The sequence below is a fragment of the Lipophrys pholis genome (assembly GCF_963383615.2).
Source record: "Lipophrys pholis genome assembly, chromosome: 15".
Lineage (NCBI taxonomy): Eukaryota > Metazoa > Chordata > Actinopteri > Blenniiformes > Blenniidae > Lipophrys > Lipophrys pholis.
The window spans coordinates 2,247,939-2,267,320 of NC_137642.1; the positions used below are offsets into that span (position 1 = coordinate 2,247,939).

Below are 19,382 nucleotides of genomic sequence, written 5' to 3' on the forward strand. Positions count from 1 at the left end.
ACACGGACTTGTGTTACAATACTGCCCTCTTGTGACGAGTTGGAAAACATGCAACTGTGACTACCTAGTTCTATGTTGAAAGTCCTATGTCGAAAGTTCCGTGTGTTGTTGTTAGCAACCCGGTAAGAGCTATCCCGCTCACAGGGATTCGTATCCCGCGATTGTAGAGCAATAGTTGAAATAAAGCCCCGGTTCAGCTGTGGAAGCTCCTGCCTTGTTGTGAAGTCCTTTGGCGTGTTAACCCGGACCACTAGAAGCAAGTGACCTGCTACTAGCCAGACGTCATTCGCTCTCTCCAGCTACGCTTCGAGGCCGGACAGCTATAAAGGTAACACTTGTCTCGACTCCTTGTTATTTTACTCAGCCATTGGACTCGCAACATATTCTAATCATCTTGACCGAGTCCAACTCTGTTTTTAAACCTGGCTTAAAGCTTGAATCTTTTTTAAAAAAAAATTTAATTGACGCAAATCAACGCAGTCAATTTTCTAAAAGGACGGCCGAAAAAAACAGCGCACAATTTGAGCTTAGGCCTTATTTTTTTTATTATTTGGGCATTGCTTTGTGAATTTCTGCTCCTTTCACTTTATTTCTGGATGTGTCTGAATGAAATGCTTCAACATGGAGGAATGGAGGTGTAGAATGATCAACGCAGCTCTATAGCCATTTATAATGACAACCTACGTAAAGCACTAGTATGTTGTTTGTTTAGTAGTTACTGATGAACCAAAAGTCTGGCTTCATTATAAAGAAGTTCTGTGGGTAGAAAATATTAATGATGCGTCTCGTAGCGGAGCGCAATGCAGCCTCACGCAGACCTCAGCCTGTGGTCATAATGCCATACAAGACCTGGAAGTGAAGTTAGTTACAATGATGTCACATGATTGCCTTCGTAAAACACTCTAGGTTCACTTCCATGCCAGTAACGTAATGTAACGATCCCGAAAATCCCCGCAGAGGGTCGGAGCCTTGCGCACAGGATGGATGACGAGTTTGACGTCACGCGTACTTAAGTTTCACTTTCACATAACAGCAGAGAACATACATAAGGCCCTTGGGTCAAAACCGACCAAGAGGCTCCAATCTGGTCCAACCAAGCAAGGAGGTTTTAAAGGATTTATACAAGTTTGTTTTGACATTTCATTGTATTTTGCACCAGAATGTTTAATTAAAATGGACTTCATTTTCAGGAACTGTTTGATCTTGTAAAAATATAGGCAATTTCATTACAAACACTGACAACAACAAAGAAAAACTTTAAAGTGTAAATCTAAAGGTTGTTATAGCAATGGAGGAGGAGAACAGAGCAAGAAAAGGAGGGGGGAGGGGAAGGGAAGGGGAGCAGGAGCAGGAGAAGGAGGAGGAGGAGGAGGGGGATCAGAAGGAGGAGGGGCAGGAGGGGAAGGAAGAGGAGAACAGAGCAAGAGGAGGATGAGCAGGAGGAGGGGGAGGAGAGGCAGGAGAAGGAGGAGGAGGAGCAGGAGGTGACATTGTTATTAATGCTAGGCTAGTTAGCTTAGCAGAATAGCATGTGAGATAAGACCAGATTCCAGGTCAGGGACACCTGGGGAGTAACCCGTGTGATTTTCAGGTACATAACATTTAAAGGGTCCGGATGCCGCGATTGGGCCGACCCCGACGGGCCGGGGGCAAGGTCCCGTCCAACGCTGCTTGCACCTTTAATTTCAATTGTATTGCAGAGAGTAGGGTCATCAGTTGTAGATCACACCATAATATGTAAATTAGCCATTAGGCCTGCCACAATTAGTCTACGCATCACAATTATGTCGATTATTAAAATCATTGACAACTAATTTAATAATCAACGTGTCAAGGTTTTTTTTTTTAAATCTTTATTTTCCCCTCAAAACTGCTGCATCTGCCTTTCTGTCCTTGACACACATGCACAATAGTGGTAATCGGGGTCAGCAGTGATGTCACCGGAAGTTAGACCAGACGGGCTCTGGTATCATGGCTACCCAGTGGCAACGGAGCTCAAAAGTGTGGGAGTATTTTAAGAAAACATAACAGAAAAGTGTGCAATGCAATATCTGCAAGACAGAACTTGCCTTCCACGGCAGCACAACGGCGCTGCACGAGCACCTGAAAAGGAAGCATGTTGTGGCTTGTGACAATGATGAAGAGGGACCATCGTCTCGGTAAGCTAACTGGCTCGTTAGCTAACTGGCTCGTTAGCTAACTGGCTCGTTAGCTGCTAATATTAGCGTAAACAGAGCGCTAACTTACTACTTACTCATAAAGCTGTAAACGTTAACAGTTGTGAGCACTGAGCACAAAATGTACTTATGTTATATTTGAGTCAGTGAGATCAAACCTTTAATAATTCCTTAGTTACAGGTGCCTACCTCATCGTTGCTATGTTTGATGCCAAAGACAAATTAAGGAAAGAAAAAACCTCAATAATAAACCTGAAGTATTTATTTTTTTATTGTTTATGCAAGTGCCTTTTCCTTATTTTACTCAGCTGTTTGCACTTTATGCACCACAGTTTGTTTGCTGCTACAAGCATATTTCATTAAAGGTTTAATGAACTATCATCTTAATTGTCTTTATTTTTAGTTAACATATACCTTAAACACTTCAAACTGAAAACTAATGATGGTTACATAAGAGCTTCATGCTGGTGCTGTATGTTTTACATTCAATTTACATAGGATCGGATTAGTCGACTCATCGAAAAAATAATCTGTGATTAGTGGACAATCAAAATAATCGTTTGTGGCAGCCCTATTAGCCATTAATTTAGGTCTAGTAATCAATGAATAAATAACAAAATTAATTATATTTTACTACTTTTTTTTTCATTAAATCACAGAGTGGTACTTTAGACAGCTTCCTACAGAGGGCTCCATCAGGTTCAACTGCGCAAGCTGCTGAGTTCACAGACAGCATTCTGAACATGATTGTCACAGACATGCGCCCACTGTCCATGGTGGAGGATGAAGGATTCCAGAAGATGATCTCCGCTTTCAATCTAAACTATGCCCTTCTTTCAAGAACCTACTTCATGAAAATCATAGAGAAAAAGTATGATGACCTTAAAGGCAAGTTAAAAAACATGCTAAAAGAGACCGACAGCATTGCTCTCACAACCGACATCTGGACAAGAATTGCTACAGAAGCATATCTGGTTGTGATGGGACACTTTCTTGGGGACGACTGGGGAATGGAGTCCCACAGCCTGAAAACAATGCCCCTTGAAGAGAGACACACAGCTGCTAATGCTGCAGAGTGGATTGAGGATATTATTGCAAAATTTGACGTTCCACCAGAGAAAATCAAAGCTGTGCTAATGTTGTGGCAGCAAAGATTTTGGCAGAAAAACATGGATGGGCATTGGTGTGATGTGCAGGACACATGCTGAACTTGGTGGTGCAGGCCACTCTGAAGAAAAACCAGGCTATCTATGTGTGTAGCTGCTACAAGACGCCTTGTTGAACACTTAAAGAAGAGCGAGCTCGCATGCACTAAACTAAAGGATATGCGGCAGCAAATGGGCATACCGTTAAACATGCTGGTGCAAGATGTAAGTACTCGTTGGAACGGTGTTTTCCACATGCTGTCCAGGCTGCTGGAACAGAGATGGCCAGTAACTGCTGCATTTTCTGACCCAGCAGTGACGCCAAGAGGAAAACACTGGCTTGAGCTCAAGGCTGAACAGTGGGATGTGATTCAGGAGCTGAACCAGGCCCTTGAGCCATTTAAAAGAGCAACTGTCCTGAGTGGGCAAGAATATGTTCCCCTCTCTGCTCTTCCACAGCTTGTGCACCATCTTAAGAGGTAAATACAAACTCCAGCCTTTGAGACTGCACCAGTCAAGCCATACCAAACTAAGGTTGCAAAATCCCGGGAATTTTCAAAGTTGGAAACTTTCCATGGGAATTACTTGGAATAAAACAGAAATTTACAAAATTGAAGGTTGGCCCTCAACAGGGAACTTAAATATAGTTGGGGAAAATATATTGTTTCATAATCTTGGCTAAAACAACCAGATTTAATGCAAGTACACTCCTCAATTACATGCACAGATGATTGCTTCAACCCTGGAGGCCACACTTTTGAGCCCAAAGCACAACACTATTGAGCCTGTGGATTATATATAGTCAAGGAAAGTTTTTATAATTTTATGGGGTAAACATATTTGATCTATAATAGTATACTGTTTAACTTGCAAAAATTAAATAAAAATGTATTCATACAGTAGCTAGCTAGCTGGTAAGTTAGGTGCTAAATGTAAGTTATTTTTCATTTCATTGACCATTTAAGAGGCGAGCTTATTATAGCTACCTCAAATGTGATGCTGTTTCTTCTCCTTTCATTGAAAATTTTGAATGAGACTTTCTTTGGGGGGTGGGGGGCATTTTACTTTTTGATTGGGTGGGGGAGTTCATGTTCTTGTTGTTCATTAAAATAATTGATTGTTCAAGAATTACAACTAAAGTTCTTAAAATTAAAACTGTTCCGGTTCCGGTGCACGGTGGTTGCGCGAAGCTTTGTTTGTAGCGTTTGCTATCTTGGATTACTTTGGATTATAAGAAACTTGATTACGGATTTGGTTACGGTAAAAGGAACATGGACATTTGCAGTAAAAGGAATATGGACAATTGCAAGTATTGACAAAGAACATCTGGAAGAGTGCGTTGTGAGAAGCTAGCTAGCTAGCTTGACAACAGCTAGTCGGCTGTCTCGCTAGACCAGCATCAAAAACAGCTAGCCAGCCTGATGCCTATACCACCAAAAACTCGAGTTGTGGAGGAGGTGGAGGATATTAAAAAAGCGCTTGACTTTCTCTCGAGGGACGTAGGTGATATAAAGGATAAACAGGACAAGATTCTGAAACTTGTGGAGGAAGTGTCGGAGCTACGTGTGCGCATTGAGGAAAAAGACAAAAGGATATCAACGTTGGAAAAAAAAGTGGAGGATCTAGAACAATATTCAAGACTGAATGATGTCGTCGTGACTGGACTGAAAATCAAACCCCGCTCTTATGCGCATGCTGTGGTGGCTGGCGGCGGGGGACAGCCAAGCGAGCTGGAGGTGAACTCTGCAGAAAAGCAGGTTGTGGATTTTCTTGGGTCCAAGAACATACATGTGGACACGAATATGATTGAGGCATGTCATCCTCTCCCCACGAGGGTCAACATTCAGCCTGCTGTGATCCTGAGGTTTGCTAATCGAAAATACAAAGTCGCATTGATGAAGTAAGGAAAAAAACTGAAGGGTACTAACGTTTTTCTGAATGATCACTTGACTAAAAGAAATGCGGACATTGCCAAAAAAGCCAGATTCTTGAGGAAACAAAACAAAATACAGAACACTTGGGTTACGGATTGTAAAATATACATTAAACTTAATGGATCACCTGAAAACGCTAAAGTATTGATCATAAGAGACATTGAAGAACTGAATAAGTATGAATGAATTCATTAGTGGGTCAATGACATAATAATGAAGAGATACTCATGCAATGACATCCAATCATACTTCATATACCTCTGATAGCAGTGACCTAGGATTACAGCAAAGAATCTTGGACTATGAGCTCTTTGAGCTGAAAACTTCAGAGTACACCGAACATAATGCATTAGATTTGGAAGATCAGTTAGACCTAGATAACCTGTTCTTAACATCTAACGCAATTAATTGCAAATACTACACTGAGAATGAATTTAACAACTCTGTTAAAATAGAAGGGAAATTCTCAATTATTCATTTCAATAGGAGAAGCATGTACGCGAATTTTGACGCAATCAAAGAATACGTACAACAGTTTGAGCATCCATTTAGTATCATTGCAATATCAGAAACATGGTTTAATGGGGATAAAGGCATTGTTTTTGAGTTAAATAATTATACGTTAAACTATGTTAACAGAACCAATAAAGGGGGAGGAGGAGTTGCTATATACGTCCTCAAGGAATTTAGATTCAAAATATTAGAAAATATGACAACATCAATAAACAACTTACTTGAATGCTTATCAATAGAAATTATCAATGAAAAAAAGAAAAATATAATAGTTAGTTGTCTATACAGGTCACCAGGCTCATCCATGGAAATATTTACAAACTGGGCAGAAAAAACATTCTCAGAATTAAGTAACAAAGTATTATTTATCTGTGGGGATTATAACATTGATTTGATCAATCCAAATAAACATAAGACTACTGATGAGTATATTAATAGGATGTACAGTTTGAGTTTATATCCGACTGTCACAAGACCTAGCAGAATAACAAAGCACAGTGCTACCCTCATTGACAACATATTCACTAACAATATGCAGTTCACAAATGTCAGCGGCCTAATGGTTTGTGATATAACGGATCATCTGCCCGTATTTACTGTGCATGATGATAAAGTGATGATAAAATCACCTCAAAAATATTTTTATAAACGCGTAAAAACTGAGGACTCAATTTATTAACTTTATAGAGACTTAATAAAACAAGATTGGAAAGAGGTATATAACAAGAATGATGTCGATAGTGCTTATGATACTTTCATGGAAATCTTTAGTGTAGTATACAATAAAAACTTTCCAATTCTGCAATTTAGTAAAAACAGCAAAACAATAAAATGTCCGTGGTTAACCAAGGGTTTACAAAATGCATGTAAGAAGAAAAATACTCTATATAGACAGTTTATTAGACTAAAAACAGATGACTCTGAAAGCAGATATAAAACATATAAAAATAAACTGACCGATATATTAAGAAATACTAAGAAAAAATATTATACCAATCTATTATATAAAAACAAGAACAACATGAAAGGGGTACGGGGAATACTAAACACTATAATCAAAGGTAATGCAAACAATAATTCATATCCAAACTATTTCACTGATGGGAACAATGACAATCATAATATGATTGATATTGTGGAAAGTTTTAATAGACTTTTTGTAAATGTTGGACCGGATCTGGCAGCAGAGATTCCGGAGTGTAGTAGCAACGAAATGGAGTCATTGATTGACATTAATTCAAAAACGATGTTTTTGACTGGAGTAACTGAAGCAGAAATAATAGATGTTGTTAACGGGTGTAAGAATAAATCGTCTAGATTGTTTTGATATAGATATGACACTAGTTAAACAACTTACATATGGTATCGTGAAACCATGAACTTACATATGCAACTTATCGTTTCAAACATCAACATTTCCAAATGAAATGAAAATTGCAAAAGTTATACCAATACATAAAAATGGGAACAAACACATCTTCACTAACTACAGACCTGTCTCTCTGCTCCCCCAGTTTTCTAAAATCTTAGAGAAACTTTATAACAGTAGAATGGACAATTTCATAGATAAGCATGAACTAATTAATGAAGGTCAGTATGGGTTTCGAGCAGCAAGGTCAACTTCAATGGCCGTCATCGATGCAGAAAAAGAGATTACCAATAGCTTAGAGGGAAAGAAACATGCAGCTGGAGTATTTATTGACTTGAAAAAAGCATTTGATACACTTAATCATTCTATATTATTAAAAAAATTTGACAGATATGGCATAAGGGGAGTGGCTTTGAGTTGGATTCAAAGCTATTTAACTGGGAGACAACAGTATGTGAAGATGGGGGAATTTACATCAAGATATTTGGACATTGGTTGTGGGGTCCCACAGGGATCTGTCTTAGGCCCAAAGCTGTTCAATTTATACATTAATGACATTTTTAATGTGTCAAAATTATTAAAATTAGTTATTTTTGCAGACGACACAAACATTTTCTATTCTAATGACAATTATAGTAATTTAGTAACTAATCTAAACTGTGAACTAAGGAAATTAAAAACATGGATGGACATTAACAAATTGTCCCTCAACGTAAACAAAACAAAAGTAATGTTTTTCGTAATTATAATGGAAAACCAGACCCAGTAATTATAGACGGTGTAGTTTTAGATACAGTATCAGAAATTAAATTCTTAGGAGTCTCCATTGACAGTAAATTAAGCTGGAAACCACACATAAGTCACATACAAGGTATAGTCTCCAAAAGCATCTCAATCATTAATAAAGCAAGTTTTTCTTAAATTACAATGCATTATTTCTATTATATGGTTCGTTAGTTTTGCCATATCTAAATTATTGTGTAGAAGTTTGGGCAATAACTATAAAAGTTCATTACACCCCCTTGTTACACTCCAAAAACGGGCTGTAAGAATTATACACAAGTAGGATATTGTGATCAAACTAATATATTATTTTTGCAGTCTAAAATGTAAAAATTGCATGATTTAGTTGAATTCTCTACTGCCCAACTTCTGTTTAAAGCTAACAAAAATGTGCTACCTGCAAGAATACAAATGCGTTTTGCACGCACAGAAGGGGGATCTAACCTGAGGGGGTGTGATAACTTTAAGGTTTAAGCAGTGTCTTCCACTAGGAAAAGTATGTGTGTGTCTGTATGTGGAGTTAAACTCTGGAACAAAATGGAGTAGAGCACAAACGATGTCCAAATATTCATCAGTTCAAATCAAGATATAAAAAAATGGTATGGTCAAAATACCAGGAGGAAATGGGTACTTGATTACTAATGGGTGTTACAAGTGATGTATACTTTAATGGTCAGATCTAGCTAATGATGAAGTCTATTGTTGTTGTTACTATTATACTATTGCAGTTGTTATTATTGTTATTGGTATCATTATTTTTATCATTATGGTTGTTATTATTGTAAGAGGATATAACATGTAATTCAGTTATCAAGAAATAACTAAGTGATTATATTGTATTAGTGATATCTTACATTATATAATAGACTATATGTCTTGGCTGTTTTTGTTGTTGTTTTATTTTAACAGTGTTATTGTAGCAGCCACATTATCAATACTAATCAAGTTTATGAACAGGGGTGGGAGTTAATAAGCTTGTCTTCTTCCCACTCCTTTTCGAGCTAGAGTGTGGATTTAATTTTTTTTATTGTATTTTTTTCCTGGCTTTTATGCCTGTGTTGTGTAGCTCGGAATAAATTTGGAAATGAATGAATGAAAATGAAGCCAAAGTACTTCCATATAGCACTTTGCACACCTGTCTTTTCTACAAGTCTCTCTCTCTCTCTCTCTCTCTCTCTCTCTCTCTCTCTCTCAGAAAGCAGGGTTTCCGCGGGGTCTTAAAAAGTATTCAAAGTTGATAAATCAATTGTGGGAAAATTAAGGCTCTTAAAAGTATTAAAAAAGTCATAATCACGATTCTATCAGGTATTACATTTTATACGCTTTAACTCTTGTGTTCTCGGAGCTAGATCGCCTCGGGGCTGCGCGTGTATGGATGCGACGTCATTGCATCACAGTGAATATTCCGGCGCAAAAACAGACAAGAAGAAATTTCCGATCCAACCTGCGGAGATTTCTGATCCATGAAGCCTCGTCTGATTCACCGTTACTGAAATGACTCCACAATGTTTCCCTGCTGCTGCTCTGCTCGCTGGCTATAAACTGTGGACTGGATTTCCTGAAGGGAGGCGGGTCTCAATGAGACGAGGAGGAATGAGTCAGGAAATCCATTCCACAGTTTGCAGCCAGCGAGCAGGCTAGGGAAGTAGCACTGTGCTATCCAACTTGTCATGACAACATGTCGCTGTTTGGACCTATTTTACGCTCAAAGCATCGACGTGGATGTTTGCAAAGCCGTTGTACAGTGAGGTGGTTGCTCTGCTGACAGACGTCACCGCTGGCTCCCCGAGGAGAACAGCACTGACCACGGCATCAGAACAATGAACAGCAGCTCCTCCACCATAGCAGGCGACTCATATCTCTGTGAAGCTGCATCCTACTCCAGGCAAATCTCCCTGAAAATAGTCCCAATGGTTGGAGCTGTGTTAGAGCTGGAAACATTCTGTTTGTGCTGCGTTGCTAAAGTATTTCTCCAGGGATTAATAAAGTGATTCTGAGGTTTTAAAGATAGAACTAGTTTATTATGAGACGATGACGTCACGTAGACCTCCACATTGTCCAAATGGAACAAAAATATTTTTGTACTGCTTCCTTTTCTGACCTTATACTAAATCTCAAGTTGCCTTTTGAGAGAATACATGCATACATTAGTGCTTGTCATACCTGCTGGTAGAGAGTTTATTACAGCCTCATATAAAGTCAACAATAATGATGATAATAATAATATTAAAGCAAACAGAGCTCTGGTATCAGAATCGTATCAGCAGATATACAAATTTGAGGATCGGAAGTGAAAAAACATGGATCGGTGCGTCTCTACTGCAATGTAGATGAGCAAGTTCCTTAAGCTGTCCCTCAATCAGACACCTGAAATAAGAAGATTTGAATGTTCATGAATTTTGCTTCAATACTTGTTTTCAAAACATTTTAGTGACAACCAACTGGGCACACATTTTTTCAGTTTGTGTTATACATGATTGAACTCTGTCATGCATCAGTTTTGTGTCTTTTTATTGGTGTATTCTAATCACTGAATATCAGTTAATGTATGATACTTTATTTTTTGTCTAAAACTAGTCAATAATTCTCTAATATGCACAAGAAATTAAATCTTCCCTTTAATTCATTAATGCAGTACTTGTATATAATACAGACAGTTGTTTTCAACTATTCTAAGGTAATTGAAATGACTCTGTTAATGTGTAAATCAATTAACTATGTAAATGAACTCTGATTAGCTAAATGTTTCAGTACCATATCAGAATCTGCACAGATGCTCTCATGGAAAGAAGTGTAAATTGCAAAAGTAATTTGTTAAATCCTATTATGTTTGTCTAGCCATTTTTAATAGGAGTCAAATATACCTCAAGTTTATTCAAAAAACAATTACAGAAACATATTACAATGTATTTATTGGTCGAATTCATACATTACCCAAGCTTATAAATTTCCATTAAACTTAGGACAAGTAAAAATTTGTCCGGGCAAGAAAAAAGTTGAAAGCACCTGCCCGAAGTCCCATATGCAAGGTACTAGCCACAAGACTGCTGTTGGCAGCATCTTTCTGTGGTCCGCCAGCAACACGACCACCTGCTAACGTGACAGCTGAGCAAGCCAACACAGCTATGACCGCACCCTCTGCTTCATCGTCTGCTGACATAAGGGTGACTATGGGCAGCACACCAACGCTGTGTGCAGAGGTCTTCTGGTGTTTCCGGGTTTGGACCTTGCTAAGATGTTTACCGAGGAGTGACTGCATGCGCAGTAGCAGGCTCTGTTGCCTCCGGCAGTCTCTGCAGGAGGGATTTGCGCAGTGACCGAATCTTTCCACCTTGGGAGCCGGATTGAAAACTTTGTGGATACAGTGCATCCGCAAACTGGTGCCGTGTAAACGGACCCGCCAAAAGTGAAGAAAGTTTTGCGGATAAACTCGAATTCGTTGTCGTGTAAACGGGACCTTAAAAAGGTATTGAAATTAACCTCAGGATTCCTGCATATACCCTGGAAAGTCAGAAAGCGGAGCAGCCGGCCAACGCTTCTCCCACAGAGAGACTGACTTCTCTCTTTGGTGCAAATTACAACACAGTGACGCTCCGCAGTGACACAAAAAAAAAGAAAGATACCTGTACCGGCCTGGCCCAGTATAGTATTGTTTTAAATACTTCGTCAGTACCATGATACCAATACAGTACCGGTAAATATAAATTTAAAGATAAAACTGAGGCATAATAATAAACATCAAATGTCTTTCTCCACACTGGTGTGTGTCTGTGTGCACGCTCAGCTCTTTAAAGGAGTCTGTGGTTGCAATGAAGGAACGTAAGCATATCATATAGCTGTGATCTGTTCTGTCACATCAGTTTGGTATAGGGTTGCAAATGGGCAGAAAATTGGAAACTTTTTATGGGAATTAACGGGAATTTGGGGGTAATTTTAACAAACTATCATATACAAACATGAATATTTGCGTTTTGTCATAAGTAGTGTCGTGCCGATACCAGTATCGAAAACAAAACAAAGGAACGTTCATACACATGTGAAAAATGTCGGCGAGATGGAAACATTACAGTATAGAAACTCCAGTGAGTTCAACAGCCACGTGTACGGTTTGTGGTCTGAAAGTTTCGAGAGGTGGAACGAAAGTGGTCAGTTTCAACACTACAAACCTGATAAAGCATTCGAGAACCAAACACCCGAAAGAGCACCAAGAGTTTGAGGCTGCGGCTGCTACGAGCAAAAGGAAGGGGGGCGGACCAAAGCAACAAACCCTGGTTAGTTAACTCCATGGAAAGGAGCAGTGGGATGAAAAAAGTGATTCTGCCAGAAAGATGTCTGAGAAAATAACGGAAATGACCGTGCTCTGTGACCTGCCCCTTTCCTTTGTTGATAATGTGGGATTTGGGGTTTTTATGGCACATGCAGTGCCGAAATACAAGGTTCCAAGTCGCAAATATTCTACGGAGACGGCCGTCCCTGCACTGAAAAAGAAGGTGACGAAGCATGTTTCCATGGAGTTGGAAAATGTACAAGCTATTAGCTTCACCACGGATATATGGAGCAACAGCTTCTCCCCTTTTTCGCTGCTAAGTTCAACTGCTCACTGGGTGGATGCTGAGTCATTCAATCAGGAAAGCGCAGTGCAGCATGTAAACAAGTTTAAAGGATCCCACACTGGTGAAGCAATAGCAGGAGCAATAGAGAATATGCTGCTGAACTGAAACCTCCCCAAATCAAGGGTAATGGTAGCCTACTCATTTCTAGAATTTACTCTTGTTTTCCCCACTTGTCTTTTACTGATAATACTGTGCAATCATTTTCAGAAGAACTGTAAAAAATACACATTTTATAATATATTACTGTTATTCTTAAGTCATTATACAAGATATACACATTTCATAATGTATAGTTATATATGCACATTTATTTTAGAATGGATTACAATATTTTGATATTTTATAATTAAAATATTCTTAATATTGAAGGTTCACACCATTCTTGGTGACAACGCTCCCAATATGAAGAAGGCAATGAGAGTCATGGGGATTTCGAGCTTTGGATGCTTTGCCCACCTGATCCAGCTAGTGGTGCATGAAGGCCTACTATCATAGCGGAGTGTAGGGGATGTGCTGGCAAATGGAAGAAAGATCATTGGGCACTTCAAGCATTCCCCACTAGCCACATCACGGTTAGAAACCGTCCAGACAGGCCTGGGAATGCCAGTCAAACAACTGATACAAGACATGCCCACCCCCTGGAATAGCACATTTTATATGACTGCAAGCCTGCTGGATCAAAAGAGTACTATCTCAGTCTATGCGGCTGACCACAACCTGCCAGCTACCCTGACTGCAAACGACTGGATCTTGCTGGAGAAAATGCACATACTTCTGGCTCCGTTTGAGGAGATAACCAAGCAGATAAGCTTCGCCACTTCCACCGCCTCAGAGGTTATCCCCTCCGTGGTGATCCTGAAGAGACTACTAGCCAAAGAGACTCCAGAGGACAGGGGGATAAAAACAATGAAAGCAACGCTTGCAGCAGCTGCCGACACAAGATTCCAGACCATTGAGACAGAGCCCCTGTATGCAGTCGCAACCCTCTTCGACCCGCGTTACAAAGACAGGTACGTCTTGCTGTGTGCTGTTCAATGTAAAGTTAAACATTTTGTGTTGGTGTGGAAGTAACTGCAAATATCACTGTGTGTGCCACACTTGCAATCACATCAACCGGGTAGATTAGGCTAATTCTTCTTGAGTTATATGAAGCACAATACATTTATATAATAATTTAGTTGTCTAACTTTAAACAGTGATGGTAATTTAGATGTCCTAATGCTGCATGCTGCACCTTGCTCTACAACAAATGCACATATTATTATAATATTGTTATTCATTATGTGACTATCAAGCCCTTGTCCCACTCTCACCAAAATGAAGAATGATAGAAATAGGCTGTTTTTTTTAAACACACATTTTGTTTACTGTCTTACTGTAAATAATTCACAAGTGCAGCAAGCTTGCAAAGAGTGCACTGACCCAAGAGGTGGAGAAAATGGAGGAGTCAAGACAACAGCAGACAACCACCACTGAGGAGGCAGACCCAGCAAGCAAAGCCCCACGGATTGCAAGCGGAGCCTAGCACAATTAGCAAGAGCTGCTTTAAAGCCCTTCATGTAGAAGTCCTGCATGAGTATGATGTAAAACATTGTGGGCCCAGCAGCACAGCTACACAGGTACAGATCGACAAATATCTGAGAAAACAGTCCACCGCTTAGAGTGCCCATTCGAGTTCTGGGGAACGCATAAGGAATGGTTCCCCTCCTTGGCTGCTACTGCTGCTAAGTTTCTCTCTGCTCCCGCTACTGGTTTAGATAGCGAGAGACTGTTCAGCACAGCTTCTAACATACTCAATGAGAAGAGAAATAGGCTGTTAGGAGAGAAAGTTGAAATGCTTATCTTCTTAAAGAAGAACCTGCCAATGTTTTTGAAGCTCAAGGAGGACAAATAAAACACCAGGTGTTGTTACTATGTGACATCTGTCATTGTCACTAAAGTGAACTTTATTTTGTTACTGCTTGTTTTAGTTTTTTTTAATGGATTTGGAATTTGGGACTTGTTGTGATAGGGCACTAACTTTCAAAATAGCCTTATATTTATATTACTACATTCTGTTTGCACTGTCTGATACCTCATATCTATATTAATTGTTAGTTTAGTTAAAATTTAATTGCGGTTGCACTACTGTTTTACATATATTTACCGGTACATGGATATTGCACTATTTTTTGCCATTTGTGAGCTAAAACCCAGGTTTAAGAAAAGTTTATTCTTTTTTCAGTTTCACCCATACCAGGTAGGAAATAAAAAAGCTCTCCCACATTTGCTGTGTTGGTGTTTTTTTTCTCTTTCACAAAGGTTTAAGCAGTGCCACATGAAGCCATGATAGCAATGATTTATACAACCAAGTGAGTATGCAGTTCTTAAGAATTGGAAGAAAAACAGGCCATATTTTAATTTTTTTAAACACTGCGGTATATGCAAGTATCGGTATCGGTATCGACCGATGCTATGCAACTGGGTATTGGTATCGGTATAGGAACACAAAATTGGTATCGGAACACTAGTCATAAGCAAACGTCCATTTAAAATAATACAATTAAAAAAACATGACATTTCAACTGATTTATTTGAATTCATTCATTCATTTCATTTCCAAATTTATTTCGAGCTACACAACACAGGCATAAAAGCCAGGAAAAAAATACAATAAAAAAAAATTAAATCCACACTCTAGCTCGAAAAGGAGTGGGAAGAAGACAAGCTTAATAACTCCCACCCCTGTTCATAAACTTGATTAATATTGATAATGTGGCTGCTACAATAACACTGTTAAAATAAAACAACAACAAAAACAGCCAAGACATATAGTCTATTATATAATGTAAGATATCACTAATACAATATAATCACTTAGTTATTTCTTGATAACTGAATTACATGTTATATCCTCTTACAATAATAACAACCATAATGATAAAAATAATGATACCAATAACAATAATAACAACTGCAATAGTATAATAGTAACAACAACAATAGACTTCATCATTAGCTAGATCTGACCATTAAAGTATACATCACTTTGTAACACCCATTAGTAATCAAGTACCCATTTCCTCCTGGTATTTTGACCATACCATTTTTTTATATCTTGATTTGAACTGATGAATATTTGGACATCGTTTGTGCTCTACTCCCATTTTGTTCCAGAGTTTAACTCCACATACAGACACACACATACTTTTCCTAGTGGAAGACACTGCTTAAACCTTAAAGTTATCACACCCCCTCAGGTTAGATCCCCCTTCTGTGCGTGCAAAACGCATTTGTATTCTTGCAGGTAGCACATTTTTGTTAGCTTTAAACAGAAGTTGGGCAGTAGAGAATTCAACTAAATCATGCAATTTTTACATTTTAGACTGCAAAAATAATATATTAGTTTGATCACAATATCCTACTTTGTGTATAATTCTTACAGCCCGTTTTTGGAGTGTAACAAGGGGGTGTAATGAACTTTTATAGTTATTGCCCCAAACTTCTACACAATAATTTAGATATGGCAAAACTAACGAACCATATAATAGAAATAATGCATTGTAATTTAAGAAAAACTTGGCTTTATTAATGATTGAGATGCTTTTGGAGACTATACCTTGTATGTGACTTATGTGTGGTTTCCAGCTTAATTTACTGTCAATGGAGACTCCTAAGAATTTAATTTCTGATACTGTATCTAAAACTACACCGTCTATAATTACTGGGTCTGGTTTTCCATTATAATTACCGAAAAACATTACTTTTGTTTTGTTTACGTTGAGGGACAATTTGTTAATGTCCATCCATGTTTTTAATTTCCTTAGTTCACAGTTTAGATTAGTTACTAAATTACTATAATTGTCATTAGAATAGAAAATGTTTGTGTCGTCTGCGAAAATAACTAATTTTAATAATTTTGACACATTAAAAATGTCATTAATGTATAAATTGAACAGCTTTGGGCCTAAGACAGATCCCTGTGGGACCCCACAACCAATGTCCAAATATCTTGATGTAAATTCCCCCATCTTCACATACTGTTGTCTCCCAGTTAAATAGCTTTGAATCCAACTCAAAGCCACTCCCCTTATGCCATATCTGTCAAATTTTTTTAATAATATAGAATGATTAAGTGTATCAAATGCTTTTTTCAAGTCAATAAATACTCCAGCTGCATGTTTCTTTCCCTCTAAGCTATTGGTAATCTCTTCTATTGCATCGATGATGGCCATTGAAGTTGACCTTGCTCCTCGAAACCCATACTGACCTTCATTAATTAGTTCATGCTTATCTATGAAATTGTCCATTCTACTGTTATAAAGTTTCTCTAAGATTTTAGAAAACTGGGGGAGCAGAGAGACAGGTCTGTAGTTAGTGAAGATGTGTTTGTTCCCATTTTTATGTATTGGTATAACTTTTGCAATTTTCATTTCATTTGGAAATGTTGATGTTTGAAACGATAAGTTGCATATGTAAGTTAATGGTTTCATGATACCATATGTAAGTTGTTTAACTAGTGTCATATCTATATCAAAACAATCTGTAGACGATTTATTCTTACACCCGTTAACAACATCTATTATTTCTGCTTCAGTTACTCCAGTCAAAAACATCGTTTTTGAATTAATGTCAATCAATGACTCCATTTCATTGCTACTACACTTCAAAACAAATGAGCACGGTGTCGCCATTAACACCGAAGCACCACTGTGCAAAAGGTGTTTGAGAACATGTCTGGCCAATCATTTAACCGAGTTCTATTATTTTCTGTCATGTATTATGATTAAATTAAGTTCAAGTGATTTAATGACTTTTTTTTTTAAACTGTATCCGACTACTCGATTAATCGCCAGAATAATCGATAGAACACTCGACTATTAAAATAATCGTAAGCTGCAGCCCTAGACTGAACCTCAGTTTTGATCTGATCCCATTGACACCTGCTGTGTTCTTCTGCTTAATGGTTTCACCATGTGTCTTCAGTCCGGACACAAAAACGAGCAGTCACTCATGTATTGAGGTACAACTGTGAAAAAATTAGGACACCCAATTAAATGTGCAGGTCTTCATCAAGAAATGTTCCCATATTGATGTCTAATCTTGTTTTAAATTCATCTGTGGAAAAGAAAGTGATTTTATTGCAGGTAAACAACAAAAATTAACGGAGTTTTATTCATTAAAAGAATGATAAACCAAAATGCGAATTCTAACTGAGGAAAATTTTAAGAAACACTACTTGCCAATAGCTTGTGTTGCCCCCTGTAGCTGAAATAATTACTTCCCGTGATGACATTTTATGGTTTGGGAAACTACGAAAAGATTCACATTTTCAATATCTACCAGGTGATGTGACCTACTTGCTCCAAGTCTGTATTGAATCCCAAAAGTCTATAAGCTGATGAAGGTACAGCTCTTTCTATGGACTTTTAATGGTCGTTTTTAAAAAAAATTAACATATAAAAAAAACAAAACATTTGTATTTAGGCTCAATAATTTCCATGTAACAGATTACAAATCCGTGTTGGATCACACGTCTCCCAAATATCTACAAAGGCTGGTTAAGACACACGAGTTTCTAATCAGTCCATATTCGACAAACAACGTGAAAACCTTATCATTTCAAAATGTCCTTTCCTTTGAAAACTGAGAGTTTGACTCTGCTCCTAGACGTTACCGTAAAGTTCAAAATACGAGCGACCATATAAATCTCGGAGAGGCTCACTTCACCAAACAAAATCAAGGGACGGCTGGCTTAACCGCAGTCCTCTGGGCTTACCTCGTTCTCCGGGTCGCTGTCTGATGCGTTCACGGAGTCTCCACCTGGAGCCGAAAACAAGGCCATTTAACCTCGGAAAGTCTCGTTTTGTCTCCGTAACAAACCTGGAACGTGACCTTTACTTTACACCTGTAAGGAAAAACTAATTCTTTCAGGAAAACCACTTTAAAAGTAACTTAAATAGCGCCCGAACTCCATCTGCCTTGTTGATCTTGCACGAGGACAATTTCTCCCCGCGACACTACAATATCCGGCGAGGAGCATTCTGAATAAAAGTGACCTGATCAACATATTGAATACTGTATCAAATAATCGTATTCCTCAAACACTAAATTCAAATTGTCAAGATTTTCTGGTTGGTTAGTGAATCAAAAGGTTTAAAGAGTAACAAATGTGACAAGATAAACAACTTAATAATTTTGTAACTTTTACTTTGAAGTAACAGTGACGTTCATTCCTGTTGACGTGTCGTAAATACAGTGTAGGCATAGGCCGTTTTCCAATTCTTAGAGAGCCAGTGTGTACTCGCCTACGTCACGAGTAAACTCGCAGGGCGTCCTCGGAAGTGCGGAAATGCAAATTTACGAGGACACATCGACGTTAAAGGAGAATTGGAACACGAGTACTGTGGCTGTCATGGCTGGATGATGGACCCTGAAGCTGTAGAGGAGGAGGAGGAGGAGGAGGAAGAGGAAGAGGAGGAGGAGGAACCTGTTGTCTCTCAGGTTCAGCAGGAAGGTGATTTGTACATGATATTTTATATGATGATCTAAATTTTAGAACATTATTGTAAAATAGTACCTTTTCTGTTACATACATGCTGTGTATATTACAGTGTATTGTACCGTGTATGGTACAATGTACAGTACTGTATAAAGTACAGTGTATAGTTCTGTGTATAGGACAGTGTTACTATCACTTCTACCTCCTATACAGCCTTTATTTTACTCTTCATCTCCTTGAAGTTCAGTAACAATGAAAGCAGCTGATGAGAAATGTCCTACTAATACAATTATTTTACTGTTTTACTGAAGAGCCCTGATGTTTATTAAATGAAGTAACCAGCTTTTCACATCCCTGCTGCTTGTTG

At 38.3% G+C, this 19,382-nt stretch overlaps 1 protein-coding gene across 34 annotated transcripts in view; it reads right to left on the bottom strand.

Moving 5' to 3' along the window:
* Window positions 1-18,540, bottom strand: part of pcgf6 (polycomb group ring finger 6) — a 45,336-nt gene extending 26,796 nt beyond the window's left edge. For 33 of the 34 annotated variants that reach the window (XR_013936035.1, XR_013936036.1, XR_013936037.1 and 30 more), the window contains exon 1: window positions 18,293-18,537. Coding sequence is in view for 20 of the 34 variants with exons in the window: in XM_080481719.1 (XP_080337845.1) it covers window positions 18,293-18,358 (66 nt within the window). In the remaining 14 variants the exon portion in view is untranslated. Of the gene's footprint in view, window positions 1-18,292 lie in introns of all 34 variants that reach the window. The other variant, XM_080481708.1, reaches the window with a different exon arrangement.
* Window positions 18,541-19,382: the final 842 nt, after the last annotated feature.